General features: G+C 33.4%; 1 protein-coding gene across 1 annotated transcript in view; it reads right to left on the bottom strand.

Annotated features, from left to right (window-relative positions):
• ERC2 (ELKS/RAB6-interacting/CAST family member 2) overlaps positions 1–17,603 on the bottom strand; it is a 371,864-nt gene that overhangs the window by 49,878 nt on the left and 304,383 nt on the right. Inside the window, exon 15 of the mRNA XM_085235975.1 lies at positions 16,650–16,784. Within this exon, the coding sequence (XP_085092101.1) occupies positions 16,650–16,784 (135 nt within the window). The remainder of the gene's footprint in view (positions 1–16,649; positions 16,785–17,603) is intronic.

Genomic DNA, 17,603 nt, shown 5'->3' on the forward strand with positions numbered 1-17,603 from the left:
TATAGAGATACCAGATAAATTCTGCTGGTATTGGAACAGAAGAGTCAGAGAGAAACGCCTGTTTTTAAACTGGAAATATGTATGGGTCAGGAAAATAAACAAAGATTTATCCTCCAAACAAATGAATGATGATGGCAAACCACTGAAAATTACATTACTTTTAAAAAGCACCATAAGCTGTCATTAAAATATCATGCAGCCCCGTTAACAGAATTTGCTAATTGCTTAAAACACAACACTAAGAAAACCCATAAACCTTTTTCACATTTTTATGTGAAAAAGAACAATTCCAGACTTGTTTCATGGCTGCTTAATTTCAAGAAAGAAGAAAGCAAAGGGGTTGGAGTGGATGGCCTTTAGGGGACCCTTCCAACAATTCCATGACTACGATTCTATGTGTGCCCAAACTCAGAGGCTATCTGTGCATACAACCTGTATGAGACTGCCATTTAAAACAAAATCAGAAAGTATAAAAAAAAAACAAAAAAAGGCTTATAATAATACTAATAATACTAATAAACCAAGCCTGCTTTTTTCTTCATGTTGAAGCTGTTAATAGCATCACAGTACCCATTTGTTTATTTCACAGTTGCCAAATCTTAAATTTGTCTGCGATAAAAATGTTCAGCAGCTTAATTTTTTAAAACAAAATGCAAATGATTATGGATATCACTAACTTTGCATCATCTTCCAACTGCTCTAAACAGCAAGTATAAAAACGTTTTATTTAAAACAAAAATGTTACCAATAAGAACAAAAACGATTTTGGAAATTTTATTCCTGTTATGTAATTTGAGTGGCTCGTAGGATGGCTTATAACATCAGTGGAAGCAAAACAAATCATACAGTCTTCTGCTCGGGGTGACAAAGGCCAAAGCAATATAAAGAGTAAAGTATGACAGTTTTAATAACATGTTAGTCACTTGCACGTTAATCTTCACTAATGTGAATAGATTTTGCTCCTATGAACAGTCCCACTGTACTAAGAATTGTTCCAGTAAGAGGAAGTGTCAAGAGAGTGTTTTGTAGGAGGGAAGCACCACACCTGGTACTCTTGTGCTGTCCTTGGCATTGTTAAGGGCCCACAGGAATTGTGAGCTGCAGCAGATTACTGACAGCCCAGAGGTGAGCACCAGGAGAGTGGACGTGCACTGATCAATAACTGAGACAAAGTGACCATGAAGCATTTACTCACACTTGAAAGAGACAAAATAAGCTGCAATTTCTTACTTTTAAACATCACTGTCAAGTTAATGTATGTCATGTTCATAATTAATAAAAAGGTCATACTTTTCTTATTAAGCCTTTGCTTAATAAGAATTGGAATTTCAATTAAACATTTTAACTGAATATTTTTTCCATACATACTGCAAGCTATATTCCATTAAAATCATACCCTTAATCTGTGGCAAGTTTTCTTAAGTAGCAAACTTTCATATTAATTCTGAAAAGACATTGAGTATTCTTACAGGGATTTTCAAGATGATACAGCAAATTAATACCAGTTTAAAGAAATTCTCATTTATCAAACTGCAGGGCAGCTGCAGAGACAAATAGACTTCCTTAAAGTTTCACACCTGCCAACATCTTTAACCAAAACGGGGTATGAAAAGGTTAAATAATTAGACCATTACGCATCATAATTTCTCATCGTTCATTGCAAAGGAGAAAACGTTTTTACACAGTTCACAAACACACTTGTTGAGTAACATACAGCTCCATGCAGTTTAAAATAAAACAATACAAAGTAGAATGCAACTTGAAAGAGATAGAAAAAAGTTTCTCACCCCTCAAAATAAAACTGGAACTTTGGTTTATAGGAATGGCTATGCCCATATACCCTCCTCATCATCCTGTGTGCCAGACATTAGGAGATGCACAGAGATGTTAGCATTGGAATGAAAGAAGAAAAGGTTAGTTACTTTGGTGCACATAAAAGACACTGTTCTTGCCTGTTAAAACATATTTTTTTTAATGTAAGCCAGTGAAAGCAAATGAACAAGTCTGTGTTAATAAACAAGAATTTGCATCTATAGCAACCAAAAACAATGACTTAAACATTTTTCCCACCCAGTTAAGACAGTGTGTAGGATGTAGATTATGAGATTAAATATTAAAAGATTATCTATTTTTTAACTGCACGCAATTCAAACCAACAATGACAGCAGAAACAGATTAAACCTTCTAAGTAAATAAATAAATAATTACTATAATCAAATTGTCTTACATTTTGTTTGGTTGAAAGATACAGAAAGTGCTATCGAATTAGAAAAATCTGTTGTTAGTGAAGTATACTTTTTTAATATGCTGTTAATTAAATCTATCTTTTAAGCAAATCTTAAACACTGCACATTGTTTACAGACAGTTTTTATCCTTTATTCCATTTTTTCATCATTAACATCACTCATTCACAGTTTTTATGTTAGTTCACATAAATGACAAGTACAAAAAATCATAGCAACTTTATTTGTTTTTAAATAGGGGGACTATTTTTACTGTAGATATACTCAAGGGAGAAAGAAATATTTTACGTTCATTATAAACTTGAAGTTAAAAAGGAAAGGAAAAACATGAACCAAATCGAGAGAGTAAAACATCCTTCCCTGGATGTATTTACTGAAGAGTACATATTTTACAATGATGCACACATAGACGTCAGTGCGTATATCTCGATGTAGTTATAGTGTGCCAAATGCTGATGTGATACCAAGCTCCTAGAACAGAGGTGCACCATGTGTCATGTTTAACTCAGCATTTCAAAATTAAAAAAAATCTTATCATTTTAAATATCCTTAAAATTAACTCCTCAATATTTTGTTAAAAAAAAAAAAAAAAGGTATTCCGTAGTTTCAAAACTTTGAAAGTTAGCTGACGTAGCATATTGCTGGCACTTAATTAGATCTAAAAACTAAATAAAATGAATGGTAATTAATTATGATTGAAGCAGACAGGAATTTTAACTTGAAAATATACACTGCCAGTATCACTACCGTTCCTAGTCCATTCTTGGAATAAAAAAAAGAGCTCCCAGATGTCAACTGTTATTAAAAACCAGATGTTAAGATAGATGTCTTGCATACTGCTGAATTAAGTAAAGAAATCTGACAGTCCACTATAAACTTAGCTATCATTTAACACAGAAGAAATGTGGATAAATTTTTTACAGTTAACTTGGAACAAGTCTTGGTTCTATGGTCTGCACAACTACAACATAAAGCAAAGATGCAGTAAGCCCTGAATATTCCTAATTCTTTTTGGAAAAAAAAGGGGACAGATTCTGTAAAACGTCCAATTAGCTGGATTCGCCTGAGTGAAAATACAAGTCCTTTCCCCAGAATTCTGCAGGAGTTACTGCTTTTCAGGCTAGTAATGTTAATTGAATTGACTTTGAAGTTCACAAGGGCTTTCTCAGAGTAAAGGTTGAAGAAAGACTGAAGGGTTTCTTTTCCACTGAGTGGTTTGATCCTATTTCACTAACAGAACACATTAGGTTAATCTGTGGTGATACTTTTAAAAACAGCTGAAATCAACAAAATGGGCAACTCATTACGTTTCCAAATGACTCCTAACTATGTTCAGCTGTTTTGCTTTTTAGTGCATTACAATTCTTCCAATAAGCAGATATTCATTTCTACTTCAATTATCCACGTAAACTTTCTTTTTGGTACTTCTAAATAAGATGAAAAATCAAGTATTGTCAAATACTTTTAAAGAGCATTACTTGAAATAACAGACTATATTGTTTGACGCTGATCCTGATATACAATAAGCAATAAATTAAAAGCTGGAGCCTTGTTAATGTCAATCAACATTCTTGTACTGAGTACTGGTCCTGTCGAAATAACTTTCTATGTCATTTAATTACATAGAGACTTTTTTATAAGGTACAAGCTTTGAAAAAATATGTTGAGATTTCTGTAAAGTGTTCGATTGTGTCTCCCAGGGCATTGTCAACAAAATTAGCTCTATACAGAAGAATGTCACTGAAGAATGAAGGAGACCTGCAGACACCTATTCTCATCCCAAACATACTCTGTAGTCCCGTAGTGCGATAGAAATGGCTGAGAACGACTGCTTCAAAACATGAAGTTATTTGGGATTAGCTGAATAAATGTTATCAGCTGCATTCACACATGTGACTGAAATCCTCTGCACAGTATTATCGTTTGAAAAAATATAGAGCAAACCCAGAAGACAGAAAACTGTATCTGAGATCAGTGATATTTAAAAGGGCTTATGGTAAAAATAAACCTTTACACGATGTTGAACAAGGACAAATACAGACAGATAAATAAAAAATGTTCTACATCTCTGTGCAGCAGCATGAGACCATTATTAGAATTGCACATCTGGTGTTTGTGTCATAACTCTTCTGGATATTCGAAAGACTAACCAGATCAGGAAACAGCTACAGAATTACTCAAAACTAAGCTTGGCAGTGAGAGCCAAGAGACTCAACCTATCTGGTCATTCAGAAAATATTTAATGATCACTATTAAGTAACACATACAGAAAATAAAGTTCTTTAGCAGAGAAGAAAAAACAAAACAAAACAAAACAAAACTAGATAGATATCTACAGGACATAGACTGAATATATGGTACATATTTTTCAGTAGCACATTAGTTCTGTATGACTGGAAATTTTTATGTCTAGAAAGACATGTTATAGAAAGTGTGTCTAACAGTACTCAAAATATTTTTCCCAAAATTATAGAATTAATGAAGAAATTATTGAATGGTCAGGTCAGGTCCAAATTATGATCATGATCCACTTCATCTTTAACATATACAGTTAACAAAAATCCTTTCCCATCAATTTTTCCAATTTTACTGATTCGTAAGTTCATAAAAAGGAATTATTATGTACTCTGAGCTGTTTTGATGGACAACTGAAAAAAAGAATAAATAAAGATAAAAATAAAAAAAAATCCCAGAACAAAATGCTCACTGGATTTTAAATTCTGAACATTAACAGCAGCCCAAAACCAGCTTCAACATACTGTCATGTCTTAATTTTTTTTTTTTTACTTATAAAATGCTCTGGCTTAATGTCTGCCATTGAAATTCTGTTCATAACTCATTTTCAATTCACGCACTAATTACTTACAGAAAAAAAATAGCATTTAAGACTTCCACTATCTTAAGTAGAGGTCACCAACTTATTAGTTCAATTATGAAAGCCTATTACATGCTCTATTATTGTTTAGATAATGATGTCATGTATTTGTGCCAGGTAATGCTCTAACCTCAAAATACTTGATGGTTGATTACAGAGTTCGGTAAAAAAATAAAATTCCTATAGCTGTGAGAGAATGTCAGCTTTCATTTTCATTTACAAAAAGGGAGATAATTTTATAGTATGTGCTGTCAATTTTTAATATAATAGAAAACAAAATGTACAAATATAAGATCTGCATGGAATATTTAACAAACTCATTGATTTCCTGTTAGGCAGTCAGGTTTTTTTTCAAGCCTGGACTATCTCTTTGCAGTGGATTCGATAAAAGACATAAGACTCTCAACTATTCTCGTCATTATTCTGCCTGTGACATTTTGGGAATATTTAATGGTGTAAATTATTTTAGTAATTAGTAATTTAGTATTTTAGTTCATTTAGAGATTTTTCTGTACAGATCTTCACAACTACCCAAATGTTCTGGATAAAAGGCACATAGGTAGTATTGTTTTTATAAGTGAACTGCTCTATCAAGAAGCTGAAGTTTGGTCTCCACTGATGTTCTCAGACAAATGATGTTCATTACTATTTTTTCACTCCTTACATATTGTGAAGCAAAATAAAAGCTGCATTTATGCCTTATCATTTATTAATATTGGATCAGAGGCTTCCAGGAGAATGCTTAGTCTTTCATATCAGTGTGTATCCTACAGAATCATTAATCTATGGCTCTTTCAAACAATAAACTATAATCAAGCATTTTTTGATTAATGTTTGTGTACATTAACTGCTTTTTAAACTTGGATCTTTTATTGGTTTATGGGGTCAAGAATAGCAACCCAGTGACAGAAACTGCAAAGCAACATCTGACTTAGAAACATGCAAGAAGGTGAAAAAAATCAAGAAATACTCTTTGAATTGATAATCTAGTGTACATGATTAACTATTACAAAATTACAATGAACTCAAAATAATTAAGATATCAATCGCCTTGTATTTTTGGAACTGACACCCAAGTCTCATATATTTATGTGGAGTACAATGGTATGAAAGCCTTTGCTGACTATTCCTAGATTATTAATTCACTGATTATATATCATCATTATGCTAGTCCTTTCTTCTTTCATTGCTACTTGTTATAGTTTCTCAGTATCTTAAAAGGAAATATCTGCTGTCACTAAATAAGGCTTACTGTTCGTTGTTCTTCTCCAATTACCAAAAAACCTAATGTCAAAAATTCAACTGCCTTCAATATAGCAAGATGAACAGTGCTTAGAAAACACTACACAAAGATGTCAAAAGCTTGTTTAAAGATTTCTTCTGCTTTGATATTCTGCTTTAATATTAAAGTATATCTTAATATAAGTTTTGAAAGCATATTTCTCAGTTTTCAGTTCTTTAGGGTTCATTAGATTGAACAGAAAATTTGAGACAGTGGTCTTCAAATAAAATGACCTACATTATACATCAGGTTAGAAACAAAGGATAATTTTAATTATCATCTACATGTTCGAGTATGTCTAACAAATTTAAATATATCAGATGCCAGAAATCATATGCCTATTCATATCATATATACTTTATAGCATACTCTTTATTACTCATGAATGCAAATTAATTGTAATCTCTGTGTTGAAGTAGCAACAGATTTACAGAGCAATATAACTGCTGCTGAAAAATGGTATAACATCCATATCTTGTGGGGTAATCTGGTTTAATTTGGCTCCATCTCCAAAAATGAATTCCCATTAGCACTGAATTGTGCTGGGTGACATCCTGGAATGCATCTTTCAGCTATACTTCATCAAAAAGGAATTCAGTGCGTCCACTCCAACACAATTTCTGGATACAAACCACAGTACAGTAAGTGGAGATCAGGAGATTTCCTTCAAGTATGCAGTCTTGATCATAACTGAAACTCTAACATAGATGCATTCAAAGACTAGAAAACTGTATTATTGTGAAGCCCACTGTTGTTTAAAATTTGGTTACCTGAGTAAGATAGTGGATTTGATTCAAAAAACAGACAGAAAATACTTCTGTGAAACTGAAGTATTGCACACATCCCCTCACATTTATGGCATGGAAATATCTTTATGAAACCAATTCAGTAAATAAATTAAAAAATAATAATAATAAATCCTGATCTTCTTTTGGACAAAAGCTTTTGCAACACAGACAACGTTAAAACCTTGATGAGCTAAGCTTTGCTGGCTCTCTTCCCACACATAGAAGACCCTTCCTGACAAGGCTCATCACATTACCCTTTCATGTGCCGGCATGCTACGAATTAATGTCTTAACTTGGGTTAAATAAATCCAGTGATAACCCACTCATCTCTTGAACTAACTTTCTGATGACTGATTTACCCTTTTCTCTTTATTATCTGTGACTGTTAATGGGTCATTAAACATGTAACTACTGGCTCTGGACTGTGAAAGTGTCTTACTTACAGCAAAAAAATTACATTTGCAAATATTAATTTCCATTTGAAACATAGAAATCTACCTGCTAAGTAATGACATTTCATTCAATTCAAGAACTTATTCTAAAATCAGAATCTTTTAGAGCTTAGAGAGACTTTCGTGTGATACTCAATTTGTAGGGAACACATGGGAGCAAACATCACTAAAGACTCCTCTCACAGACTCCCCATATATGGAACAATTGACTACAGAAGAGTGTTGTGCATGAATGATTCGATGCACTGAGCCTGAAACTGGAAAGAAGAAAGGCTAACAGTGGATTCACGTAAGAGAATGTGTACAGTTTCAGAAGCTCTTTATTTCATGTTTCATTTCTATATTCAAATAGTTGAATGAATCTTTAAAATTGCTTCAGTAATATGGATTTATGTTACAGGTTTGTTTTCAAATCATATAAGAAAGGATCTCAATAAACAGTACATCTTTCATTTATGAAATTTGCCATAAAACTCATGTCACCATTTATTTTATTTGTGTATAATTAGGGTATAATCAGACATAACTACTGGCAATGAGGGTAAGCAAAAGGTTGTTTCTTTACAACACCCAGACTAGCATTAACATGAATAAGATGTTTTACCAGATACTCATGCATTTTAAAGCTTTATCACTAGATGAAGCAGAAACCCAATGCTTCTTACAAGATGTGGCCCGTGAAATCAGATTTGCAATGCAAAAATTTATGGTCCCCTTTGTAGTGAAAGCCTGTGACATGTTATCTCACTTAAGTAACCAGTGCCAGATATGCAACTTCTGTTATCAAGTTACTGTCTCCCAGAAATGCATTTTTGGCTCTCTCAGCTGGTCTAAAGATCTATTTTAGACTATGATGGTGGCAGCTAATTTTTCTAGTAAGGAATATAAGATAAATGTAAACCTCTATATAAGTGTTGTATATTCTAACACACACATTCAGGGGAAGTGAGGGGAGAGGTTTCTATAGCTAAACATGATCTCAAAAAATTCTTCCATATGTGGAAAAGACTGCAAAGTTAACATATAAATATAGATATATATAAATATACACACTGAGCAGTATGTATACATTTATATCACATTCATTAAACCTCAAAACATAAAATAAATTCATTTCTGTAAGCAAAGGAGAGGTATAACTTTTCAATATACAAAACCATCTCCTTGAGGTATCATAGACAGCAAAATCTATGCTCTACTTCTTACTTTTAATACATTATCTGGACTTGTAGTCAAATTACAAATTAAATATAATTAAAAAGTATATGAAAAGTCATCTGGTTACAGTATAATTAAAATTAAGAGGTAGGAATAACAAAAGCACTAATAAATATTATATATTGATATTGATTTTTAATTAAATAAAATGAGAGAATTTAAGCATGTTTATAACTGCAAGATGATAGTATACCAAAATCTAGAACTAGAGAAACCCTACAAGAGAAACTCCAGCTCAGAGCAGACTCTCACATTTCAAGCCTTGTTGTTTTGTTCCATCACAGATACTAAGTGATATATAAAGAAATGTAGGTTTGCAAGCATGCTCCTTATCCTCAAAATCTGAGCTGGAAGTTTCTATGGAAGGCCACTCTAGTTTTCCTTTTAGGTTAGACTAGATAGAAATAGTTAGACGTCAGAGGCAGGAAAAATTGTCTGCATCTACTGAAATAAGTATATGATAAGACTTACTGGCTTCTGAAAAATGCTAGGCAGAAATTACATCCTCAGTAGAAGAGATGCTTTTGCCATTTTAGTAGCGTGTTTATAATGAGCAAAATAGCTGTTATAACTGCCTACAATTTAATAGGAAAATTGAGTATTTAATGGTGACCATGACATAAATAGGATTTTATTGCATTTAATTCAACAAGTCTGAACAATCTGTGACATGATCACAAGTTCTTTGTTCCAGAGGGACAATATGCATAGCAAAGATGAAAAATTAGAGAAAATACTTTAAAATATGAAAGTATTTATGTGACTAATTTGCATTGGACTCCTTAGATCTCAAAGCAGTAATTAATTCAGCACAATGCCAGTTATTTACAGTGGATATGCCTAGGATTGTTTATACTGAATGTACCGACAAGAAAACCTTGCCCTGCCCGAATTCCTAAATTAAATAAATCCATGTGACTCTAATGAGCTTAGTGCAGGCTCAGCACTGTGTTAATGCAATTGCATGCTTCTTTGCAGCCTGAGGTACCAGCAGAACAAGTTCATGTACATTTAGTGAACAGAGAAGAACAAGCTCACACCTGCCCAAATACAACATGTAAACATACAGGATAAAGAAACATACAGAATATTAAACAAAATCTAGGGGTCAGAGATGGAGCCAATAATTCCAACTTAGTGAATTAAACACCTATATCATGTGATGTTTTATGCAATAAAATGTCACTGATGCTTTGGTGTTTTTCTCTTATATTTTTCTACTTTCCTGAACAACTGGAAAACAAATTTTTAATGTAGCAGAAAACTCCCCAGACATGGTATTTCAGGTTTCCAGACATTAAAGTTCTGCTGAATTGGGCGTCGTATTCACAGACTAATGAAATCTGAAGATTTCACAGTTTTCAAATAGCCATAGTTATTTGAGTGAGCTGAAATAATCTGTTTTGTTTTCTGTTTATCCTCCTTCTAAAATTGTGTTGTTTATTTTTTAAAGACAAATCCCATTTTCAACATTCCTGAGGCCTATTCAGGAGTTTCAGGTTGGCAGTTTTCCAGTATTGCCACAGAATATAAGGCATTATGCTAATGGCCAGAGCTGCCAAAATACACAAAGTAGCAGGTACTCCTTTTCCTTTAAAATTATAGATGGGTAATTTGCAGATCAGGGTCCAGACACCAAAATAACAATTGCTTGACTATATCATGGCTCTGATTTCAAAGTGATACCGCTCTAACAAAATCCCGTCTGAATTGTTTGGTGTTTTCTATGTCTTCTTCCAGCAGCTCCAAGAATATTTAGTAATTCCAGCTGATATCTTGTTGCCAAGATCAGTCACAAATCTATAACTTTTCAAGAACCTATAGTCTTCTTCAAGAAGTTACTTTTGGTGGCATACTACTATTTTACATCATTACACTGTTAATTTTCATGCATTAGTCATTAAATTTCTTTTCCCAAATTAATAAAACTACCATCATACTTAAAAACCTAACTGGATTCAATACTAAGATTCAGATAGATGGTTCTATAGAAGTAAGTCAACTTTCTTTCTGGAGAAAGGCATTAATGGAAACTTCATGGATACACTTTGACTCATCACTATCCTAGAGAGAAGGATTTTTCTTTTTGTGCCTCTTTGCAAGATTTCAGAGTAATAAAAATCACAATGATGAATTGGTGATAACCTAATTCTAAAACACTACCGCCTTGTAGAAGGGCCATCAAAAATGTATTAGATATGAACACAATCTCTATGCAGCCAGATTGGATTAAAAGATGTAAAAGAACATACTATATGCTTATGCAACCATATGATATTCCATCCTTAGTTATACCTTTTGAGGGCAGCACCAACTTTCTGGAAAGGAACCAACTCCTACAGCCTTATGGTACACCCTACGATATTCATCTTTTCTCAAAATCCATATCTTTTTTATGAGAATATCATCTCTCATCATAAAACAAAATTAAAATGTACTTGTAGCCTTGGTGACCATGGAACAAAACATACAACTTTGATTCAACTACAGTTTGGGAATTCAGGAAACATTATGAAATGAGAAACATTTTTCATTTTATGCATCTCAAAATCTCCAGATCTATGAGCAGTAAGAAGATTTGACAGCTCTTATTGTTGTCAGGATTGGCAATAAAGTCTTCAATTGTGAAATTTTTTTTAATCTCATATCTTTAGTCTTCCACTGTGTAGGTGCTGTATCAAATTCTCCCATTTTTTAAGGAGGATAGAAAGAAAGACAAGGAGAATGTAAGACCAATGAGTCCTATCTCTGTGCCTGGAAGGCCTTCTACAATGGAGTGATGGCATCAATGGACAAAGGAAGAGCAAGTGAAGACATCTATCTGGATTTCTGCAAGGCCTTTGACATAGTCCCACATTACATCTTAATCTCTAAATTGGAGAGAGATGGATTGGAAGGGTTGAGGATTCAGTGGTTGGGGAATTCATTGAACAGTCACAGCCAGAGGGTTGTGGTCAATGGATCTCCACATGGAGGCCAGTCACAAGCCATGTCCCCCAGGGGTCCAACTTGGGACCAGTTATCTTTAATATCTTTATCAATGACCAATGATCAATCAAGTACAATCTGAGTAGGTTTGCAGACAACGCTGGACTGATGTTACAGTGGTGCAGTTGATATGATAGAAGGGAAGCATGCCATCCAAAGTGACCCGGACAAACTCGAAAAGCATGCCCACATGAACATATTGAGGTTCAGCAAGGCTGGGTGCAAAGTATATCCATCTCAGTCAGGCAATACTAGATAGATATGGGTAAAGATGGGAGAACTCACTGAGAGCAATCCAGAAAAGAAGGACTTGACAGTTCTGGTTGATGAAAAGCTGGACATGAGGCAGCAGTGTCTGCGTGCAGCCTAGAAAGCCAACAGCTTCCTGAACTGCATCAAAAGAGAGGTGGCCAGCAGGGCGAGGGAGGGGATTGTCCCCTTCCACTCTGTTCTTACAAGGACCCATCTGGAATATTGCATCCAGGTCTGGGGCTCCCAGCACAAGAAAGATGTGGAGCTGTTGGAGCAGGTCCAATAGCAGCCATGAAGATCAGTGGGGAGGAAAACCTCTTCTATGTAGACAGACAGAGGGTGCTTGGCTTGTTCAGTCTGGAGAAGAGAAAGCTCTGGGGAGACCTCATTGCTGCATTTCAGTACTTAAATGGAGTTCATAAATAAGATGGAGATCGACTTTTTTTATGTGGCTTGATGGTGACAGCACAAGATTTAAAACAAAAAGAGGTGATATATATGTTAGATGTTAGAAAGAAATCTTCAGAAGTTTGTGAGGCACTGGAACAAGTTTCCCCAGAGAAGTTGCGGATGTCCCATCCCTGGAGGTATTCACCTTCAGGCTAGATGGGGAATGGGCAGCCTGATCTGGTGGGTGTGTATAACTGAACTACATCCTTATCACACAAACGTGTTGTTGTTTGTTTTTTTTTTTATGTAGAGACGCCAGTTGTAATTAAAATAATCAAGTATATTTTATACTATGTAGTCCACAAGCAGCAACTTGAACTTAGGGCCACATACGAAAGTTCTCATGAATCTGAACAAGTGACAGCAAAAAAATGCAATTTTTTTATATGGAGACCATTCTGGAGTTAGAGGTCTGTCATATATGCCAATAAGAAATGTTTCAGAGATAGCAAGAAATGTAAAACTTGCAGGTAAATTAATAATAAATGAACATGGGTGCAAAAGCTTTTCAACTTATATTTTTCCTTCATAACAATTGTTACTGAGTAAAAATTATACTGAAAACATGACCACTGAAGGAAAATATCAATAGCTGAACCAAAGAGCACCACATTAAAAATAGGATCTTCTTCCAAGAAACAAGTAGTACTTCAAGCTCTTTAAAACAGGTATAGACTCACAGTGTTTTACAACACTAAGAGTGAAATATCTTATTCATTTTCACAAATACGTATTAAAATGAATATGCAAATATTTTTACATCCATATATGGTAACATGTATTTCCTTACTTAAATGTATCAACATAAATTAGAAATTGCAATATAATCCATAAATATGAAAAATGTTTCAAAATTATCTCTTTCTCTCTGAGATTCCTTTCAAAATCCTTCCCAACATCCACAAAAATGGCCTTTGTGTTACAATATTCACCACTTCCTTTTTTTTATATATATATAAAATAAAAAATGTCTTTTTATTATAGTGCATAGTACTCTATTGAATGGAAAACAAGTTTGCATGGCACATGGCAATCAAATTGTTGGACAAAAAAAGGTGCTGTGTGGAATACTAAATAATACAACACAGTAAAAAATAAGATCCACGATTTAAAAATGTAAGCTAAAGAAATGACTTGAGTTCAGTCATAAATATTGACTTTGCTGCTTCCCAAAAGTTTATTTCAGGAAGGATTTTGCTGTGGAACTCCTATTTATTTACTTTACAATTAAACATTAGCTAGGTTAATCCACTGCTCACAGAGTCTGGAAATTTAGGGATGGCAGTACGTCAGAAGAAAACCTCATCCAACCAGTGTACAAATATAAGATGAAATAAATCAACTATCATGCACAACAGATATTTGTCTAACCTGTTCTTAAAAATCTGTAAGAAAGGAGTTTCTGCTACATCTGTAGTAAAGAATGTTCATGTTTCTTTTGACTTACAGATTTGCTACACTTATAGCTAAAAAAATCTGGTTTGGTTTGTTTGCGGTTCTTTTCTTTCCTTTTTTTATTTTTTTTTTTTTTTATGTTTGTTTGTTTTTAATAAATAACCTCGTTACTTCTAGTATAAATTGCCACTCCTACTCCTTCTCCAATGGGCACCGGAACACAATTGATCATCGTCCTCTTTACAACAACATTTTATATATTAGAAGACTTATGACTTGCTCTTAGTACTTTCTAGACTAAACAAATCCAGTTATTTAAGCTTTCCTCATAGGTCATGTTTTCTAAAACTCCTATCATTCTTATTGCTCTCCTTTTGTCCGTTTCCAATTTGTCTATCTTTCTTAAAGCATGGTGTTCAAAACTGTATACAGCTTTTCAGATGAAGTCTCACCAGTGCTCAAGAGAGCAGAATAATTACTTCCTGCTTCTTCTCCAGCATTACCCAGAATTAGATGTAACTTCATTGCAATGGTATTCCATCATTGCTTCATACTGTTTGAAATACAGATTCTTTTTTTCTTTTCCATTATATGGCCTCAATACATGCAAAGTCTCCCTTCTAAATGAATTTGTCTTTACTGAATTTCAAATTACTTATTTCAGACTTTCTCTCCAGCTTACTAAGACTAGAGCAGTTTACTGAGCATCTTAACTGCTTCTGCTGTATCTGTAATTTCTTGCATCTTGGTTCATTACCAAAAATATTCTATTTCATCCCTGAAATAATTTCTAAAAAAGGACTTCACAGAATTGGATATAGGAAAGACTTCTTAGCAAACTGCTGTAAATGTTCCTCCAGTCCAACAATGAATAACTGAAAGTTTTTCTGTAGTGTCTTATATCTATCAGTTGCATGGACATCCCATCCTGATTTCATACTTAACACCATTAAAATGATAACATTTATTGTTATAGCTTTTGTTTTTCTTAATGTATTTTACACTGTATTTTACTATAACTATTGTATTTATTACAAATATAGGATGGGACAATGACAAAGGCCTTATGAATTCAAAGTACGTACGTCACAGCTAACATTTTCTTCTTAAGCCACAAAGCCAGTTAACCCTTTGAAAGGAAATTTGATTTGTTTAACATCATTTGTCCTCGACAAATACAAACTATATTTAGAAAGGCTGTGCTATGTAAAGGCCATCTAGACCTGCATCCTGTTTTAGACTGTGGCCCAAAACTAGGGGCCACCTAGGAAAGAGTGCAAGAATAAAGTGAGTGCATAATGATAGATCACAACTTCAAGAATGTAACTTAAGACAGAAATCACCAATCAAGTGATGATTAGGAAAACCTAGAGAGCAAAGCAAATTTAAATAATGCACTGGGATAGATAAATAACGAAGAAATTTCATTACTTTCAATACTTTATAATGACAACACGTTAACTATCCTACCACAGGTAATAACTATAATAATAATACTGAAGTGTTATTTTCCATATATAAATATGAAAGTTAAGCAGATACATTATTTTTGGTGGATCTGGTCTTAAAGCTTTCCAGAAAGAAGAGCTCTGATATTTACTGTTTCAAAAATATCAAAACAACAAGATTTTTGGCCAAAGCATCTCCTTCATTCAGATGGCTAAAACAAAAAGTACTGAGCCTGCACATTAGACACTTAGCAAATTTCTTCCTATCAAAGGAACTGCAACATTATCTGAAGAACCACACTGAACTATTATAAAGGGCAGTGCAATAATGCTAATAAACCACTAAACATTGTGACCTCTTAATTCCAAACAAATATTGTATAAATATTATCATTTTAAAACTATGTTAATGAATTTTTTTTAATAATTATGTTTTACTTTTCCCTTAACATTCAAATCATTAACATCACAAAATATCAACAAAATCAAATGAGTTATGTATTTCCAAAATAAATGTTTTGATTTACAAAATTTGTGCTTATTTATAAACAAATATTGAAATTCACACAATCAAACCAGTGTTGGGCTTAGGGATATTATTTTTTCAATATGGAAAAATTTCAAAGCTAGCATGTTCAATCAACAAATCTTTTGAGACCGTCTTATTAGGATAGTCTTTAAACAGAGGTCTTAAAGAAGACTAATATTATAAGAATACTGAATCATGAGCAGATTTTCAATAAAACATTCTGGAATTTTGTTTATTGTGCCTAGTGAAAAATGTGTCACTTCTCTTTAATCTATACCTGTTATTTTATAGCTTTATTGCTTTAAATAATGAAAAAATATTTTCATGAACAGCTTAGAACTAGTGGTTTACAAGATACCAAATGGAAATACAACAAGTTTTAAAGTACTAATTATTTCTCCATTTACTTTAAATAAACTCCCCAAAACTCCAAAAATTGATACTTTTGAAATCAATTTAAGTAGGCAAATTTTCAATGACTTTCTAATTAAAAAGTTGAATTATGAAATGCTGAAAAAGTATCTGTGAAATGTTTTTAAAAAGATAGAGAAATATAAGATCCCAGGCATAACACTGAGATTCTTTCTGCGTTGGAAACAAATGCCTCACCTACTAGTTTCTGCTCAAAGAACTAATATTGCTCATCTTATTTGTGGAATATTTGTTTCACCTTGAGATATCAAAACTGTAAAATTATAGAAGCGAAGCATAGAAAAGAAGGGACTGACCTGATCTGGAGAGGGTCTGTGGTTGGAGTGTTGTGGCCTCCCAGGAGATCGGTGATGGTGATGGTGGTGATGATGGTGGTAGTGGTGATGGTCATCATCATAGTTATCTGCCATTAGTTTCATTCTGTTTTGTGTCTATTTAAGAGAGACAATGAAAAAAAATATTACATGCTGGAACTTATTAATCTAACAGTGTTTTGGCAAGATCTTAGCTCTTTGTTCACTCTTTCTTTTGGTTGTAGCTGCAAGGATCTAACAATAGATGTCAGGACTGCTGGCTCAGAAAGAAAAAGAAACAAATAGAGAAAGATAATAAAGCATGTGAATATATCTGTCTCAGTTTTCACTTACAGAGAATAACACAAAGAAATGAGAAAAGGACATGATTAAGGTTGTTATGTTTGAAAGGTGTCAATGAAGACATTGAAGTTTTCTAAATTTACTATTTTAGAAGAGTTGCCTATTTTCCAGTTTATTGCTATGTTTCAATAATTAACTTCCAAAATCTCACAAACAGGAATATTAAGCATGCTTCAAGTATTTACAGTTATCTATCAAGGCAAGTCAACAACAATTGTGAACAGCTATGCTAAAAATAACTCTTGGCTTAATTTTTCTTTTTTTATTGTAAGCAAGGATCACACTGCTATATAGGAAGGTAAAAGAATCTGAAGCCTAGTTGCTACAGACACAGTTGCTTAGAGGAAATAGTGATTATGGGACTTCACACATCACAGAATGAAAGTAAGTCTTAGATAAAGATCTTGAAAACAACATCTATGTTTCAGTTACTGCTTTGTACAGATTATAAAATCTCATGTCACCATGAGGTAACAAGATACACCCTTGCTCTTTATCATTATTACAATTATTCTATACCATAACATACATAGACTAGAATAACACAAACCTTGTTCATGGCACCAAAAATATCTTTTTACCTAATTGCCCAAT

This window comes from Meleagris gallopavo, chromosome 14 (genome assembly GCF_905368555.1).
Source record: "Meleagris gallopavo chromosome 14, MGAL_WU_HG_1.1, whole genome shotgun sequence".
Classification (NCBI taxonomy): Eukaryota; Metazoa; Chordata; class Aves; order Galliformes; family Phasianidae; genus Meleagris; species Meleagris gallopavo.